This window comes from Pygocentrus nattereri, chromosome 13 (assembly GCF_015220715.1).
Source record: "Pygocentrus nattereri isolate fPygNat1 chromosome 13, fPygNat1.pri, whole genome shotgun sequence".
Classification (NCBI taxonomy): Eukaryota; Metazoa; Chordata; class Actinopteri; order Characiformes; family Serrasalmidae; genus Pygocentrus; species Pygocentrus nattereri.
In genome coordinates, this window is record NC_051223.1 from 17,427,210 (window position 1) to 17,446,980 (window position 19,771).

Consider the following 19,771-nt stretch of genomic DNA (forward strand, 5'->3'; position numbering starts at 1 on the left):
ACACAGCACATTCTACAGTAAGAATATATCAACCGCTTACCAGTGCAATATTCTGGTTAAATCTTCTTTGGTTAAACTAGATGTCAATAAATGTGTTAATTGGTGACAAATTGATGACTGTTTGCCTTCATGCATTTGGCCTTTAGTGCACATTCTGTACTAGGCAACAAGCAGTCAAAGCACTGGGAAACTTATTAAAGAGTAAAATGAACTGCCTACCCTTTCCACCCACTCAGTCTTTGTTTAGAATTAGCACGGCAGCCATGAACAACCAGGGAACCTGTATTGCACTTTATTTAAGCTGCAGCTTGCGTCATGCTTTGTACAGTGTAGGGGCTAGATATGAGGGTGATGGAGGTTCTTCTAGCTGCTTGTGTCCTCCCCACACTGCCGTCCCTTCCCCAGCTCCCTCCTTTCTATTTACCTCAGGATGCAAATGACAGTTTTGAGACTGCAGCAACTTTATAATTTTACATTTCACACCTCCTCCCATCACCATCACTTCCTCAGAAACCATAGCAGCACTGACAACAAGACCATAACAAAGAGAGCAACAGTAAAGAGCCAGCTGTGATAAAGGTTCCTTGCTTTGCAAGTGTTAGGCATTTGATGTAGTGAGCAGCAAAAACAGTGAGCAGCTTCTTTTGAATTCACTGTGATTATGATTTCATATGAACAAAATGTGGAATGATGTCCATGGCAAAAGGGCGTAGTTTTGATAAATTATATGTTGTGTCCTCCTCCAGAGCCCCGTGTCCACTTCACCAAGGAAGCAGGAGCGCGAGACCTCAGTTACTGTGAGTACTCCAAAACCGCACAGCAGTAACAGCTGGATCACTGCAGCACACTACCACACCCCACACAACACAGACAAACACAGCAGCAGACTGACTCGAGTTACACTGAGTGAGCACATATGTTTGTTGAGATATATTTTAGGCTGGGATCACTTTGTGCAAGGCTGCAGAGCATGCTGCCTCTTAGTCATTGAGAGCTTACTTCTTCTTTGTGGAATTTACTGATGTTAAAGCTACACTGTGTATGTTTTGGGGATGGATGAGAGCAAGCATAAGACATGTCCATGCCTAAAACCTGCTGCATTGATTGTCTTTACATGCCCAAAGAGCAAAACTTTCAGACCATCCACAGAGGGGATAAAAACGGTGAACTGTGGGACCCAGGCAGTCAATATATTTACATCTATTGCAAACACTTAATCACAGATGTTGATTAGTTAATGATGTTGTAGTGAATGTTGACAATTAAAACATAGTTGTTTGCCTGACTGGCCGTAGAATTTGGGCTCCTAATAGCTATAAACTAATAGGGTATTCCTATTTTATGCTATTATGCTGTCAAGCACCTCTGAATTTATATTTACCACAAATCAAATTAGAGCGGCTCCATTCTCCCAAAAAGAGGCAGGGGCATTATGCTAGTGCAGAGTGCCCGGATGTGTTGCTCTTATTTATTTGGGAACCTCCCCAGTAGAAATATGTAATTCTGGTCATCGTACTTCTGACAATGAATCGGATGATTACAGCTTGTGCTGTTTTTTTTTCTTCTGTTGCTTCTTTCAATTGTATGTAGTGCAGCTTCATGATCGTCCTAATTCTGTAATCTTTGCAGCGGTGAGAATGTGAGCATTTGGCTAGCTGGTGAAACTTATTGACCTGTCCAAGCTTGTCCCACAAATGTGATCCTTGGTGGACAACTGTTGGACAAGCTTTAGGGAACGTTATTGATTGATCTGTATACTTAGCTGGTTAGCTAAGTGGTTAGCTAAATATACAGATATCTAGCACAATAGCATAGCTAGGATACTCGGCCGTTTTATTTGAAGTCTCAATTTTCTGAAACGTCAGTTTGTTTATGCTTTGACTAGACACACTTGGCATTTCCAGTGTAGACTTCCTAAAGGCTTTGTGACATAACGAGATCCTACATCCTGAAACATCGCTTGCTGTTAGGACATGGTGTAAGGAATTCATTGTCCTTCCCCCATATTGACCTTATAGCAAAATCGGAAGGTGTGACAATACGTTGCCTATAACATTACTTCACTAGGGTTAGAATGAGTGTTAAGTGCAAGGTTAAGGAAAAGTTAAGGGGAATTTAATAGATACGTATTTTAATGTCAGTAAAAGATATGGTGAGCATCTACAAGGCATCTACAGTGGGCCATCACAATGAAGTGTTAGCATTGCGTACTAGCTGCATGGTACATCTAAAGGCCTGTTGTTGTACAGCCATATTATAGATCTGTTCTGCACTGTAATACTGTTGGAGGAAGGAAGGGTCTGAGTGGTCTGGCCTTCTGACCGGTCTGAAGGAGCTTTGTGCAGAATAATTAGTGTTGTTCAGTGCTCTATCACTTACATGCCCGATGTGAAGGATAACCACAGGACATTTGGACAGGGGAGTTGACAGGGCACTACATCCGCTGTTGCCATGAGAACGGAGGACAACACTGGTGATTGAAAGCACAGGGCTAGGCAGGACTTACTAAGAGTGAAACTTAGCTGATTTCATGCATGGCAGCACACCATTGCAGCGGTCACTGGGGTCATCAGAGGAGCAGGCTAATTAAATTGTATTGTGTTTAAAGATTTTAGACAGATGACTTAGTGCATTCATCTGTACTGTTCTAACATGGATTCCTTCCTTCCCCCAAGTAGATTTTTAAGATGTAGAAAAGAGGTCTGCACATTTACAGCAATGTCATTCAAGTCTTTGAAATGAAACGGCAGCTAATAGTCTCCCTTGAGTGCCATTTAGTTACATACACTAGATTGTCAGCAACAGATCAGTGGCAAGCTTTCAGTCGTTGAGTGCTTAACAGAGTATATTGCTGCGAGTGACCCAGTTTTCTCTCAAAACAGCAATAAAAAAGGAACAGATTCCCACAGTGGAGCCATGTAAGGCTTCGTATACCGGAGCTCTCATGATCAGAGTGGGGTTTATTGAGTAGGCAAACTGTGAGAGATGGAAAAAGATCGCTTTTGTATCTTCCAATATGAGGCCTCGGAATTGCTACAGCTTCTGATATTTTGGTGAAAATGTGGCAACATCTAATATGGAGCAACAATTAGTGCATGGTTCAAGTGCTATTCTTTCTAATACTGAATATAGATAAAAAAACAACATTCGAATGACAGGGGAGCCAGCGAGAGCTTAGCACTCCCGATTTATGCTTGAGCTCTCTTAGAAACAGTAAATCAGTGAATGAAAGTAAATATAATATACAAAATAAAGTCAATTTAAAAATCAATTAGAACTCCTAAGAGTGTGTCTCAGTGTCTTTTTGTTTTGCTTTTCTCGAAGAAGTGTCGCTATCCAAACATGAAATAAAAGCCCACGATTTGAAGTTCTCCTGTGAGAGCTCATTTGTTTCTGTCCTGTGGTTTATCTGTGTAAATGTGGGAGATGGTAGCTTTTCTCATGCTCATTTGTGATAGTTGATTCATTATATTGTTTGTTATTGCTCAACAATCAGTCATTTTGTTAAGCTTTGTTGTGGCCTTTGAAATTTCAGAACAAACGTGTGTGTGTGCAAGGCTCTGCTTTTATGTATTAGGATTCAAACATGTGTGAGTTCAGTGTTGCTGTATGCAAGAGCTGTGTTCTATCTTAAAGCATATTACAATTGATTTTATAATATAGAGCTGTGGGGCAATCTGGTATTTTAGCCTATTGCCAGACCGCCTAGCAGGCCACCCTGACTGATTAACTGTAACTTTGTTGAAATGCGCATGCGAGAGAAGTTCTGGTGTTGCTTGCTGTTGATGTCTGTTTAGTGAGTGCACACACCCGAGGTGGATTTGTGAAGGGAAACATGAGTCGGATGAAACACTGGCAGCTACATGGAGAATCCTTCAGGTTACCTGATCATACGTTGAACATTATCAATAAACATGCTAATCATAACAGCTTTATTGCAAACTAAGCTCAGATTAATTTGGTCATTTACAGTTGTTACAGACATCTGCCATATCGCAGCTTTGTGAGGTGGCCCTCAGCCTGTGAGTGTGGTAATCTTCTCACCCTAGGCTCCTATGCTTTCATATTTATGAATGTGGCATGAGTAGGGCGTCATCAGGGGCAGTAATATCAGTTGACTTATTTCCATACTGTGACGTGTCATCGTACTTCGGTACAAAGACACATCATCCACACCTATAGCAGAGTTGAACCAGAGGACCATTGCAGAGGCGGAACTGACCACAATAAAAATGATTTCAGTTTAGAAATTGTTCACATTTCAAGCAAGGCTGGTGTACATTATTATTACAGAGCAGTGCAGCTGCTAATGAAAAAAAGGTCTTAGGGTGTAGTTACTCTTTAACAAATGGCATTTAATACTGCATTCCCTGTTTATGAGGTCAGTTAAGTAGGTTTTTTTCCCTGCAGTTCCCTTTCTAACTTCTCACACTGGATTTAACTAATGAGAGTGTGAGATGCCTTTTAAATGACATTAGATAAGCTTTATAGCATTGGTACAGATTTGTTTGGGCTTTTAAAGTAACATAGATGTAAATGAATGTGAATTGTAAGGTTACTTTTTCTTGAAAGTAATAAGTAAAGTGATCCCATTACAGTTTTCAGTCGTAGTAATTTGTTTTGGAATATTTTTTGAGTAACTACACCACTACTGTTCAGTGATGGGTCAGCTTCTTATTTTGGAGCATAACCATAGTGTTGTGCTTTTAAAGCAGCTTGTATGTTTTGCTAAAAACTTTGGACTAGAAAATCTAACTTTGGACTATGTGTTTATGAGCTGACTAACTTCTCTGTAGGGTCTGTTTGTATATTATACTCAAATTAGCTTGACTGTAAAAATACACGTACTGCTACAGGCTTTATAACAGTAACACAGAACCTACAAGTGTGGAGTTTGGGGTTTGAGGGGTGTCATGTACTGACATCAGTGTCCTGTTCACTTTTAAAATAACAGTTTTGCCCCTTGCGTTATTCACCCAACGTTGCAGAGGAAAGAGCGTGCGGACCAGCAGTCTTGCAATACTAGGCTTGCTTATTCTTGTTTTATCTGTAGGCTTTACATGATTGCATGATTGCTGTTTTTAATCAGATTGGCTGTTTTAAGCAAACCCATCCTGTAAGGAGTTGGAATTGACCGGTATAAGAGTACACACAGAATCTGTATAGCTCAGAACAGTGCATGCAGCAGACTAAACATATCTATAGGTACTCCTGCATATTAAACAAAAGTTCAATGTGTTTCAAGAGCTAAAACTTCAAAACAGTGCCAGAATTTGTGTCAACCTTCACTAGCCTTTGATATGATCCAATGCAGTGAACATTTGTAAAGAGTGCCGATATTACAAATTAACATTGTTTTGTTTTTTGTTACATGTCATATGTGCCGAATGTACTTATCATTATGCATGTTTAAATAATATGAGAAGATAGCTCCTATGGTAATTATAAGGTAGTGCTATCACTAGGAGAGATATTGTAAGCTCATTTAACTCTTGACTCTTTAACACTCACATTTGGGTACTAGGCAACTGAATTTGGATCCATATTTTATTGTTTGTTGTAATGCTACTGCAGACAATCACCTGTCTAAATCTACATTTCCGTTAGGCTTGTGATGTTGTGTGTAATAGACCATCATCTGGTCGTTCCTCTTAGCCATCGCCAATTGATGATACTATCTACTCATGATACCATGTAGTAACCCCAGGTTAACATGCATCACCACAGGCCACAGGTCTACCCTGCACTTCTATAGAATGTACTGAAGCCAGATAGCATATCAGGGCCGATTTAGAACATGGACTAATGTTACACAATAACAGAAAGCTTGTTAAATGAAAACATATGGTGTTTTTAGATATTGAAGTTTTGTTGACTGACAATGGTGATAGATAGAAACTAGCAGCACTTAACAATACTAACGTCAGTCGGCTCAAGCCTGATTATCGTCCAGATTATCGTCCAAGTTTACGCCCACACCTCTTACCACTGTAAGTTTTAAATTCATGATGACACAAAATGCCACATTATAATGTGAAGCTATTCGTGTTTGTATATTGCAACATGCTTTGAAGAGGACATGCTTGAAGAGACCCCCTGAAAGACTAAGTATCATTTGAACACTGGATAAAAGACCAGCTCTTTAGAACTGAGAAGTGTGCGTCTTTCTTGAAAAGCAGTGGACCTTTCCACGGACATACAATCCTTAATTAACTGATCACCGGACATCTGTGTTATCAGGCTAGTGATTAACTAGCTGGGAAATCTAGTAGTTGCTAGCTGTGTGCAAAGCATACGTTCTCACTTAAGATGTTTTTCTACATGTTCCCTGTTAAAATGAACACAACTAATGCATCTGTGGCCATGTAAGTAGAAGTCAGTGGTCAGGCAGTGTTTGAGCAGGTGGGATAAGTTCAAGCAAATGCTTGTTCAGCGTACTTAGCTGTAGCTATACAATATGTAAGAGAAATACAGACCCAAAAAATAATTTCTGCTGTTTCAGAGATCTAGATGTTCAAAATCAAATAGACGTTGCTGGATTACTTGCTTGGTTTGGATTTTAATACCGTTTTAGTCTGGAAAGCCGGACAATAAATGGACTAAAACATACCTGAACACTCAGTTACATACTACACAAGTACACATGTCTGCATTTTTTGTTAAGAAAATACATTCACATATTTGTGAAGCAACTCATTTAGTCAATGACAGTCTGGTCTCCAGAACTGCATGTCCTGGTGTCTTGAATGTGATAAAAACTTTCCTCATTTACTGCAGAGAGCAGCGCCATTGTCCTCCTCCACACAGCCGCAGTGGATTACCACTTGCTCTTTGCTTTATCTTCTCTTTTCACTATCACATTCCTCTCCAGGAGGACCGAGCGCTGGACAAAAGAGGGTTTTAAGAGACCAATCCCGCTGTGTAAGGCCAGAAAGTTAGAGGTGGAGTCCTTCTAAGCTTGAAGAACACAGTGAGAGCTTTGATGAGTTAAAAGCTTGGCAGACAATTTGCTGCGGAGTGACCGTGTTTACCAGCTGGACTCAATGAAGTTTTGCAGAGTGAATTTAAGTTTGTTTTACTTCTTTCTACAGATGAGAGCATAACATGACAGCTTGGAGAGGAAAAGATCTCTCTCTCTCTCTCTCTCTCTCTCTCTCTCTCTCTCACACCCCTCTTCTCAAAGTTGATCACAGTTAATGTGAAAGTAGATAAAGCTCTTATTGTAAGGATGCAGATCTCCAGGCCTCAGTCTTCAGGGACCGATGCTGTCAGAGTGTCGTCTCTAAAGCTAGCAGGCTGGAAGCTGGCAGTGCAGTCTGGCAGGATTAAACGACCATTACCAAACCTCTCTGCTCTCCTGGAGGAAACGACAAGAGGACAGTGTCCACAAAACAGTCCTCCCACGTTACCTCTTCTGATAAACACTCTTATTTACAGTGTTTCAGAGCACAAAAATTACAATTCAGATTCTTTACTGGTATACAGCCAAGCTTGTGGTGTATGTTTCTAGCTCTTACCTAGTCTGGTTCCAGCATTAAACATCAGTGCACCAGTGGAACAAATGCAATACAGACATAGAGTACAAGTCAGCATCCAGTACACATACGTATTATTGCTCAATAAATAACTTTGAAATCACATCACAGACAGGCAACAAATACGGAAATATGATATAAATATACATGGTACATCAAAGGTTTCTGGAATACAGATTCAAATCAAGTGTATAGAGAGTTTGACACCCTTTACTGCAGTACCAGCCTCTACTCAGCAGGAAAGACTAGAACATTGCTGTGAATATTTGACTGCATTCAGCCGCAACATCAGTCAGATACTGATGTTGGTGCTCGGTCACTCAAAAGAATACAGTTCCACTGCTCCATCGCCCAATTCTGGGGGGCTTTATACCCCTTCAGCCAACACTTGACATTGAGCATAGTGAACACTCATGTGCAGCTGCTCCAGAGCTTTGTGCTGGCAATGCTTTTTTTATGGAGATTATACAACATGGGGAAGCACTGTAAGATATAATAGGTCCAATAGAATTCAGTTCAGCAGCACTAGGCTTGGTGGCAACTTAGCTGCTACCAAGCTGTACATGTGTATTTTGTGCATGTGTTATAGTGGATATCACTGAAAAAACAAATTGTCCTTGCTTTTAAGTGATGTGCGCTATTAAAACCTAGTTTTCTAAATACAGTCCATGTAAAATATAAGCTGCAAAATCAGCCTGTTTTGAAAATTGTGATGAATGAGGCAGGACTCAGGGCAGCCATTCAAAGCAGGCCATATACATATATCAGTCAATATATAACAAAACCAGCCTGTTGAATTCTAAAGGGCTGAAGAGATGTTGGGAATTGATCATAGAAAAATGATTTGCGTTTCTGATACACAAACCCGCACAAACATTTCTCTGAAAGTAGTTCAGGGAAAAAATTTAATACAAGAACAATGTGGCATAAAGCCTCTTTAACAAACAGTGTAAACAGTTAATATTTGTTGCATATTTCGCAACTTGCAGAAAGTGTTATGATGCAGTGATCACAACAAGGCTTGACACATGATCTGTTATCACACCTAACAAGTTTTTGACAGCTACCAAACAGAAGCAACTTTTTTTGCAAAGCCCCCATTCCAGCGCTTATGCTTCATCCCTGGTTGCATAGGAAGTCTGAAAGAATCTATTCAGTTTTATTTGTCTAGTGCTTTCACTGTAAACATGGACACAAAAGACGTCTTGTATCTTGTATTCACAAGTAAAATATGCTGTTGGCCTTTTTTGTTCATTTATTGGTAGAGGGTTTGTTTATTTTACAGTGTAGTATAAAAAATTATATGTGGAATTGTAACTTTCTTGTTACAAACATTTTTTTTACCAAACTTAGCCTGAAAACAATAACCCCACAGCAGAATAACACTCTCCCAAGGGCTTATTTCATGTTTGGTGTGTGAGGGACATTAAATATGTAGGCAGTCCAGGCGTTTGCAGGGCTGTGCACATGCTCTGGCTCTGCTGTGAGTTCTGCTCAGATGGGGAACTCAGAGGTGCATCAGAATGGCAGTGAGACAGATCTGTCATTATTCAATTTAACTATGACAGCACTGCCAGCACAGACAGCGCAGCGGCTCAGGATGTGGGATGAACACAACATATTGGCCTGATTGGAATAAAGATGAGCTAGAATTAAATGTGTTGATTAATGACACTGTGAATAATTGATGTATGTAGGTATGCAGAAATGATCAGCAGATGACATTCAGATGTAAAAATTAGACATATACTTGTGTTGTAGTAATAATATGAAAATTCTTAATAGTTGTATTAGTGTTAGTAAGTTAGTCCTTTTTACTATTTAGTATTACTGCAAATACTGATGGTAATAGTAGTGATAGTAATAGTATTAGTTTTCATAGCAGTGATAGTATTAGTAATTAATAATAGTAATAAAAGTAGTAGCAATTGTAGTAGTATCAGTAACAGTAGTGTCAGTAGCAATGCATTAGGAGTAATAGTATTGCTATGTGCAGTAGTATTAGTAGAAAAAAAATTAATAGAAATAGTATTAGTAGTAGTAGCAGTAGTAATAGTATTATAGTAGTATTATTAACAGTATTAATATTAATACTAGTAGTAATACAGAAGTAGCAATACTGTTAGTAAGTAAGTAGTAAAATAGTAATAGTAGTGTTAGTAGCATTTTTGCATGTAATAGTATTTTAATAGTAATAGTAGTAATTCTAATAGTAGTAGTAAAAGTAGTGGTTGTAGTGTTAATAAGAATAGTAAAGATATTAGTAGTAAAAGGGTTGTAAAAATGGTGGTAGTATTGCTAAAGCTAGTAGTAGTAGTATTAGTAGTAATAACAAGTAGTAGTAATAGTAGTAGTGAACTGCAGAGTGGAGTAAAAGTGTCAGCAGAAGATCATTTTATAGCTGTAAAGATGGATAATATGTGTGTAGTACCAGTATTACTTTCACTTTATGCTTGTGAAAGAAAAGACAGATGGAACTTACTGAAAGCTGGAAATTCCGTGTGTATATTTTGCGGTATAGTGCAGCGGTTGTCTGTGTGGTCTGTGTGCATGTAGGCGAAGCTTGATTTGTGGGGAGATGCAAAAACAAAAGTATGGATTAGAAATATCTGAAAAGGCATTTTTCGTGGGTTGAAAGGATAAAAAAAAAAATCTACAGTTCTTGACAACTACCCCTCTTAAACAAACAAATTTTACAACTTGACCACTGCATGTAGCTTTCTGTGTGGCTGTAAATGAGCAGCAGTGCACGTAAAAGTAATTCTAAACGACTGATCCTGCTGATCAAGTCCTGAGAAAATAAACAATGTCATGAGATACTGTAAGAAAAAGCCCAACAGATTGTTTAAATTACCAACCACATGTGCCCATGTTCTTCCTCTCTCTAGTCTCCTTACAGCTGCTTATTGTACAGATTTCACAAGAGCTGTCACTGCTCACTTGCATTTACAGAACAGGAACATTTACAGAAAAAGGAGAAATAGCACTTGCAGCTGTTCTATAGCCATAGTTGCCCAATGTTACTGGAAATCCTTGTACTTGAACCAGCAACATGTTTTGAACCATAGTTGGAAAATTAAACACTGTGGACAGTAGCGATCCATTGTGTGCACCAGTGGGGAGTTAAATGAAGTTCAGTAGTCCTATTATATCACAGTGGCTTCGGTCTGATGGTTGTTGCATTGGTTTATTAACTGATGGATATAATAAGTGGCAGTCTGAGGTACAAAGCCTCTCTTTGGAGACTTAAATGCTTACAGGAACTTCTCCATTGGAGCTGTGGAAAGAAGTGCCTAAGGCCTATCAGTACAAGAGAATAGGCATCTTACACAGCATTGCTCTTGCTCAGGGATTAACCTGGGTCTGAGGGGTTCTGGCATCTTTCCTTTTACCTTATCCAGCAATTGGACCTTAAAAACGTCTGCTGTTTAATGATGTTCCAACTTGCTACTTAAATGAGTTCATTACTTCTCAACTAGAGATGACATCGATCCAATACCGGGTATCAGTACTGGGCCGATATTAGAGCTGGATCAGATATCGGAGTGAAAAAAAGAAAAAATACAATTCAATCCTGCATCAAATCCAGCCAGGGATAGGACTCACTCACACTGTATGATGTGATGTTGTTAGCGGTGTATTTCTTCATGTGGGGTAGAAGTTTGAGTATAATAGTTTACTTTTAGATGCATATTTTAAGTGATGTGCTTCATTAAAAATAGGTTATTGTAATATTATTGCAAGTAATTCCAAAGACTTATGTCACATATGGGGCTAGTCTCGTTTGCACAGTCAGATAAAATCATCGCTTTTGAGAAGGCTGTGTCAAACAAGTCCTCACACAGTAGGCCTTTTGGTTGATTTTTAGGAGCAGCAGATCTCGTGGAATTTGGTGGAAATGTAAATTGTTTTCAGTACAGTCTTTGTGTATTTGATATCCATAATGATAAACTACGCTGGTGATGTGTATTTCAAACTCGGATGCAGGAGAGACTCTTTGCCATGGATAGGGCTGCCCACTACTCCAGGCAAGTGTGCTCACTGCCCCCTAGTGAGTGTTCACTAGTGTGGATGTATGTGGGTGTTTCACTGCATGGGTGGGTTAAATGCAGAGGTCTAATTTCACAGTGTGCAAAACACAGTGACAAATGGTTCTAAACTTGAGAATTTTATAAAATTCTCTGATATAAGCATTAATCTTTGGCACTCTTCTTGAATTCCTATTTACTATTCATATTTTTGTATTTTTTGCTGTTCAGTCCATCAAAAAAAAAAATCAATCTGCATACAATCTGGATATGCCAAAAATTGGATTTGGGCTGGCCGTCCGAACAAGGACAAAGTGGCTGAGATCTGATTTAAAAAGATCAGATTTGAGTGTCCACACAGCTCTGCGAACGTCAGATCTATGTCACGTTTAGTCACAAATTGGATTTGTGCCACTTAAGCATGGTAATGTGGACATGGCCAAAGGTGCCATGAGACTTGCACACACAGTGTTTGTGGTTTCATATTATTATAGGTGTTTTTTTGTTTTGTTAGGTACACAGGCTCGAGTTTATAGTAGTTTTAGAAGAACATTTCCCAATCTGATTGGATGACATTGAAAACTGGGCAGTAAAGTGCTGCACAGAGGTGAACAATTTCACAAGTTTTCTGGATAAACTCTAAATACTGTATCTACCAGCATTCTTTTAGAAACAGGAGGCAGCCCCTCCAAGACTTATTAAGGGAACAGTTCTTGATGTCATTTGGGTGGCATTGTTCTTTGTAACAGCTCATTTGGCTGCACATAAGGCTTTTGTATGATTTTTACAAGAATCATACTTTGATGTTGATGCCAAAACTAACAAAGAACATTAAGCAAGCTAAGTAAATTAATTGACTTGATTAAGCCATTAAACAGAAACAGAAAGGACTTTAGCTTCAAGCACATTGTCATGATATCAGTGCTGAGAACTCCATATAATTATTTCTTTATTGGAAATTGCCATAGAAAAACAGGGCTCCCCTACTTTCAAAGTCCCCCTTTAACCCCTGAGTAGGCCTGTTTTATATATATAGATTTTTATTAACCTTGATGAAGCTTGATACTACTTCTTATAAAGTACTATTTTGCCAACTGATTGTTGCTAAATGCGCTCATAAGGCATACTTGCATTTAACTAGTTATATAGAGATATCTAGAAATGAAAAATAAAAACATTTTTCCATAATTTTTGAATCCTCCATATAATAATATGTATAATGTATAATAATGTACGTTGATGGAACTCACATGAGCAGTAGACCTCCAGCTCTTACATTTCAATTTAACACCTGCTATCACTACTATCTGAACGTGATGTCTCCTCTTTTGCAGATCAATTGCATAACGTTTCCCCTCCCACTGCACATGGCTGAGCAGCAGTTGCTTAAACCGGACGAGTGGAGCTACTGCGATTTTTTTTGGGTAAGGGAACACCATATGCAAAAAACCCATGTACGTGTGCATGTACGTAAAGTAACGTCAAACTTCTGTCTATACGTGTTATAGAAGCTACACAAGGGTAATCACGGATGTTCACGATGACCTACTACATGGGTTATAATGGTTATTTTTGATTCACACTTTTGTGTTGCACAAAAGAAGGAAGTCATGTTGTCCTTAGAACTATGATGTTACCTTGGAGAGTTGCAAAATGACAGCTTCCAGGGGTAGAACAGGCAAATTTCAGCATGTCACTTCTTAGCACTCACTTTATAAACGACTGCACTAATATCATTAATAAAAATAAAAATAAAATGTTTAAGATTATACTTAATATTGTACCAAACGGTGTACCAAATGTTACTACAGTTTTGAAAAAGCAAATTCAAAACATGCATTATCTAAGACACTGGGTTGTAGGGGAGCCCCTCTCAGCAGTCATTAAGCAAAAGGCAGCAAACACCTTGGACAGGTCACTAGTCCATGACATGGGCAGACACTGACACATGCGTTCACACCTAGGGGCAATTTAGCATCTCCAGTTTGATTGCATGTCTTTGGACTTGTCTACACAGAAAGGACCCTGGCAGCCTGGCCAGGGAATCGAACCCGGGCCTCGCTTGCTGTGAGGCAATAGTGCTACTTACCTTAGTTTCTTCTGAGGGTCCTTTATTGACTACTGGCAGTGTTCAAAACTAGGAATCTGGGTGCATCTTATCAGGATAAAGTGGGCAGTTTTGTTATGCATGCATTTTCAAATGACTCACTTTTGATAAGTCAATTCTAAATTCTAGTGGGTGTGATTTTTATGGCTGAACTTGTTAGAGGGCAGAGTATTGAAAAAAGTTTAGTATGAGAGCTTTTATCGATTTGAACCAAGCTGTAGTAGAGAATTAGAGCTGTCAAATCATTTCCAACATACAAAATGTATCAAAAATCAAACTGAATGTTGACCTCAAAATGAATCGTTACTTGAATATTGAATGATACATTAAGAATTTGGGTGAAGTTAAACTCTGAGTGTGCAAGCATGTAAGCTTTTACATATTAGCATTAACATATGAACACAGTACACATGCACATCATGTTGTTTTGCTGACCAAAAACAAACCAGTATCTCCAAAATGCAAACTTCACAGGACAATTCAAAATGTTCTTAATATTTAAGGCAAGAGAAAATACAAATATTTTATTTGAAGTAACTGAAGCATTCGTATTGGTCCATTTATCATGCAGTTTTGATTATCTATGTATGTATATACTACTGACATCGCAGAACGCTGTGATTTGTAAATAGGTCTTCTAACCAATCACAGTGGTTTTTGTGTGCAGTAATGATTTCATGAGTTTGTGGGTGGAAGAATCAAGGCATCAGGCATCTGTGCATTTCTAATATATTCCAAGGTGCTTCATAATCATAAGTGTCACTATATTCACACAGTGCTGGTATTTTGTCCATGTTGTGCAGCTGTTTTGGGTACTAGGTTCTAGTTGTGTTTCACGACCTGCATGGCTCTGACTGCTGTTTTGAACACCCTCACCACATGGCTTTGGCATAGTTTCATAAACTTCCTCCACAGAGAGAGCCATGTTAGAGTCGTCAGAATCCAGGAGGCAAAAAACTCATTTAAATTGACGCATCCCGAACCTTCACTTGCATCAAGAACTTGCGAAAAAAGATTGCCAAGTGGGGGAAAAACATTGCTTCTGTCACAACTTCTGCAGACTGCGTCTGACAGCATGATTCTCGGCATGTTTACCGGTGCCCGTGTTTTGTCTCGTGTTCCAGGCAGACAGAAAGGACCCGCAGGGGAACACCTCCATCACAGGCTTTGAGGTGTTACTGCAGAAGCAGCTGAAGGGGAAACAGATGCAGAAGGAGATGGCTGAGTTTATGAGGGAAAGGTAGAGCTCATCTCACAACACTGCTTCAGCTCTGTCCTTGTACACACTGTGTTTTAACCAGACCTTTTTATGGGCATATATTTCTAAATAAACTATTCCAGATTTTCTGTCAGTGACACCACTTTTTGATACGTGAAAATGTTTCTGTTTGCATATGCAGCAACTTCTGCCCCTCAACAGGATTCTCAGTAAAAGTGAAGTTGCTTAACACTTTTATAGTTCTGCTCTTAGTTGCCATGAAAACCACAGAGCAACAACTCGTCACATCTCTAGGCTAGTTTCCTCTATTTCATTAATGGTGGACTTTCATGTTGTGTATACTCATTATAGCAACAAGTCATTTCCTGGGGCAAAATTTTCTGCTTTTCAGAAATGCGAACCTTCCTGCTGAGTGGATGGAATTACGCACGTCATTTATGAACTCGTGCTCTCTGCTTTTGCGTGTTTTTTTTCTACTGGCTGTGACAGCAAAGTCGATTCAAATATTTGGGCTGGAAAATTGAACATTCACAAGTTCCTTGATAACCTTTATACAGTTGCTGCTAGTTATTCATTGTATAGTGATAACTGTTTTACAGTCAGGCCATCAGACTGGGGTCTGAGGGCTAAGAACAAGCTCATTTCTTTATATGAGAGTTTATTTAACCCTTCCTCGGTTTTCCCATCCACTGTTCAGGCCTGCAGCTGACACAAAGGGTCTGGGAAAGAGTTCTCAAAGTCCCTTAGTAGGAGTGTGATGTAAGGGGTCAAGCATAGTACCATTTTCCCTTGGGTAGTTTGAGCGGGGGAGGGTGTTAGCATACAGAGCAGGAAATGACCTTAGTATGTGAATTTCTGGATACAGCAGATGTGCTTCATCCCATCAGTGAGAGAACTTTAGCTGAATGTCAGTCACATGATGACTGGACCTACAGTGCAGTCACATTTTCAGTGGAGTCCTTTTAAAGCAATGAAATACACACTTTTTCCCCACTTACCCAAAACAGGGGTTTGTCTGAAGTTTGCTTCTTTAGTTTTGCACTGAAGTTACATGGCTAATGTAGATAGAGCAATAGAGCAATAGAAGATTATACCCAGTCAAGTAGCAGCAAATAAACTGAATGCCTAAATCATCAAGTTTTTAAATAATATTAAATAGATTTGCTTATATGTCAGTTTCTAAAGATGTCAGTGTCAGATACCACCTAAACAAGTCTATTGGAGAGTACTTAACAACAGTGTGGTTTAAAGCTAGTTTGTGATGATTTATAATTAGTCTTGAATTAGCAGCGAACTCTTCAGAAAAGGCCTAATGATTTTTTCAAATGTGTCTAATTTTGTTCATTTTTATTTAATAGATTTATCATGCTTGTATTTAAACTCTGCAAGTATTGTGGAACTGTTTGTATTTCATTTTTTTAGTTTTGGTTGGAAACAAAAGGAAGTTGATTCTTGAAAATTATCCATTTTTTTTGTTTTTCTCTCCATGGCATCTAGGTAGATACAGCCAAGTGAGCTCTACCATTGGTTAAGGCATCAGATTAACCACTAACATAAAAAAGGAACTTGCAGTGGAATCAACCATGTTTGATTTTCAGTGGGTGGGACTACATTTTTATTTCCAATGGGTGGGACCGATTTCATGAGAAAAATATCTAGAAGTCCTACATGCATCACTAAGAGTTCTTGTGATGGTGTTGCCAGATTTCAGTCAGTTGTTAGAAAAGGGTTACTGTAAAACTGCTACAAGGTAAAATATATGTTAATATGTCTGTGTTAGAAGAAAAAGTTTAGGATTTCTTTTAGTCTTCAGATGTCTGTTTAGCATAGAGTGGCCAAATATTTTTCACACGAATCACCGTTAGGTAATCATATCACTAGATTCTCATAGGGGTGCTAGCACAAAGTAGCATTATCCTGTTTTATTGTGTATGGCCTCAACTGAAGGCCTAGTTCTCACAGTCATGGTTCATCACTAAGTATAAGCATCCATTACTTGTTAACTACATTAGTGTAGTAGTGCAAGTGACTCCAAACATGTTTGGGCTTTGGCATGTTTAAGTTGATTTTTCACCAACCTGGTGCTTTAAAGTGTTCTTTTATCCCTTTAGAATCAAGATTGAAGAGGAGTATGCCAAAAACCTCTTGAAACTCTCACAGATCCCACTAGCATCTCAGGAGGAAGGGTAAGTGTTCAGTTACAGCAGGTTTTGGGGGCAAGTGTGAAGGTTTTTCTTCATGCTGGCTCCTCACCAAGGCACCTTATCAAGCTTGCAGTCTGACGCACAGTAACCTCAGGAGGAAATGCTGTAACATCTTACCTCAGAATGGAACCGAAGAAAACTACTTCTTTTAAAGGGCCCAGTCCATGATTCTACACTCAGCGTTCAGGGCTTTTTAGCTGGTTGTGTGAAGGACATATTCAAACATCAGAAGTGTCTTTCAGTATTCTAAAAGCATCTGTGTAGTTTTCCTGCAGCTACACATGTTCTGAGTGCATTATGTTTAAGATTCCTGAGGGTCTAATTATAGTTTTCTCTTTGCCTACACGTTCCAGATCACATTCTACACTGCATACATATCGAACATGCATCTGGACTACATGTTGTTTGACAGTATAATGGCAATGTGGCATTACAGCATAGGTCCACATATATTGAAACCATGCATTACCTGTGCTTTGACCAAAGACTCTTGAATCATGGCAAATGTGAAAGGTTCTTCCTAGATACCCAGTAATGCTGTTTATTACAGTAATTTACTGTTTAAAAAGCAGCAATAATATCTTGGACATGATGGACTCTAATGTTGGAAATGTAAAATAAGAATTAGACTCATTGTTTGCGGTATTTGTATTATTGTAGTATTGGTCTTGATATGTAAAATTGGTACCTGGTGGGCACGCCAGCATAATTGGAAACAGATTAATACAGCCAGGCTAAACGTTGGCCTTTTTCCCCCCAAAATGTCTTTTTAATGATAAGCACATGGTATCCTACATTACATTATGAACTGCATTATTAACTCTTCCGCTATTCACTGCATAATTTACAATGTCCCTGTTTTAAGAGAATCTCAGGATATACATAACAAAATGAATTGACAGAAAATATTCACTGAATTATTGCTTCTATTTCAATTACACTGCAGCAACAAAGCAAAATGTGTTACTTTAACAAGGTCTACTCACAGACAGTGTTACTCCAATAAAGGTAACCATTACAAGTTATCAATTACTTCTCTTAAAATTTAAAAGGATTACTGTACATGTATTACTTTCTGGGAAACGTGACCACAGTACTCTTTACTTTACTAATAATTTATTCAGAAACTAATAGACAATCACAATAAACATCAGTTAAGAGGTAAAAGTGTTTAAACTTGTCAGTATTCCTGCCTTAAACAAGACACAGCCAGTTATGTTGATTCTGATAATGAGTGGCTAATGCTGTTTGAAAACCGGAAAACTAGCCAAAAGAAACTGTTCAAAAACTGTTGCCCAAATAAATAAACTGCAGAAATGATGTTTTCAGTACTGACTTTCTTCATGTTACACACTGATTTTCAGAAGCTGGGATGCATTTACTTGAAAACAATGGGAACTGCTCACAATGTGGCTATGAGCGACCGGGATGTGGTCTCGCCCCTGCTCTAAAATGCAGGGACATGGCTAAAAAAAGGCTTCACCTATGGACTAAAACTCGTTCGATAAAACTCATGATAAATATTTTAACTTCAAAAAGAAATAAAAAAAACAAACATTGGAAAAATGCAAAAGTGTATTATTTTCTTAAGATGAAATTTGGGAGTTAGGGTTTGGGACGGGCACCTCCCAATAAAAAGTACCCTATAAACAATGGTTTTCTATATGTTTGGCTTATTACTGTCTCTATTAATACCTTACTTTGAAATAGATGAGTGGTCACCAACCCTACTCCTGGAGATCAACCTTGAAGCAGGATCTCCAACCCAAATATAACACACCTCATTCAGCGAATTAAGGACTTCTGAACTAAAGCTAAAGTTTGCAGGAAGGTAGATCTCCAGGAGCTGGAGGAGTTGGTGACCCCTGCAGTAGATCAAAACATAATCCTTGTAAATGTCTAAAGACTGAATCCTTTTTTTTCTCTGTGGGACAGGTAGTCTAAACTACTTCAGTAGAACAGTAAATATATATCAATCTTAAATGTCCCTTGGTGTGCTAATAGTGGTTAGACAGAGCCCCGAGAGTCTAGTCATTCCAGAGTACTTTGCTGCTAACTTAATACAAAAAGGTCCCTGAGAATTTCTTCCATCTCACCTGCTTTTTCAGTGCAGTCTCTTTCTAATCTTTGGCCTTGTTACCAAATACTAAGTTGCCATTCTGCACTTGCTCTTTCAGCTGCCACACCAGTCTGATAAAGAGGCCTAATTGTTTTATGCAGAATGTAGATCATGCTGTAGAGGTCCGCCCACCCTCTCTTACAGACAGGCGCCACAATGCTCTTATTATTCTGCCTCTCAACCCGGGTTTTGTTGTGACTTGTGATGGCCATTGTTCTGCTTGCTGGCTCCTGAAGCCATGCTCAGAACCTCTTGTTTTCCTGAATTTGCTATTTGTGCAGTTGTGATGTAGACAGCATTGTTGCAGGAGTGCAGGCTGTGACCTTTTGCCACCTCTTTGACCGATCATGTGCCGGCTTTGAAACATAGTATGAATGTTTTCAAAACATATGCCATCGACAGACGTAGACCCACATTAATGGTCACAACTGAGGTGATTTATTCATAGTTGCTTTTTCCTACAAAACCCATTAATGTCTGTAGCTGAAATTTGATGTGATATGATCTTTATGATCTTGCTTTTGTAACCATCTAACTATTAAGGGGTACAACACGACAA

At 38.8% G+C, this 19,771-nt stretch overlaps 1 protein-coding gene and 1 long non-coding RNA gene across 3 annotated transcripts in view; one reads left to right on the forward strand and one right to left on the reverse strand.

Moving 5' to 3' along the window:
- The window catches only part of LOC108424860 (growth arrest-specific protein 7), a 64,794-nt gene that overhangs the window by 35,872 nt on the left and 9,151 nt on the right, over positions 1-19,771 (forward strand). For both annotated transcript variants that reach the window (XM_017693126.2, XM_017693125.2), the window contains exons 5-8: positions 747-797; positions 12,898-12,987; positions 14,795-14,910; positions 17,001-17,075. In XM_017693126.2, coding sequence (XP_017548615.1) covers positions 747-797; positions 12,898-12,987; positions 14,795-14,910; positions 17,001-17,075 — 332 coding nt within the window. The remainder of the gene's footprint in view (positions 1-746; positions 798-12,897; positions 12,988-14,794; positions 14,911-17,000; positions 17,076-19,771) is intronic.
- Positions 1-19,771, reverse strand: part of LOC108424866 — a 44,895-nt gene that overhangs the window by 24,584 nt on the left and 540 nt on the right. The gene's annotated exons all lie outside the window — the stretch shown is intronic.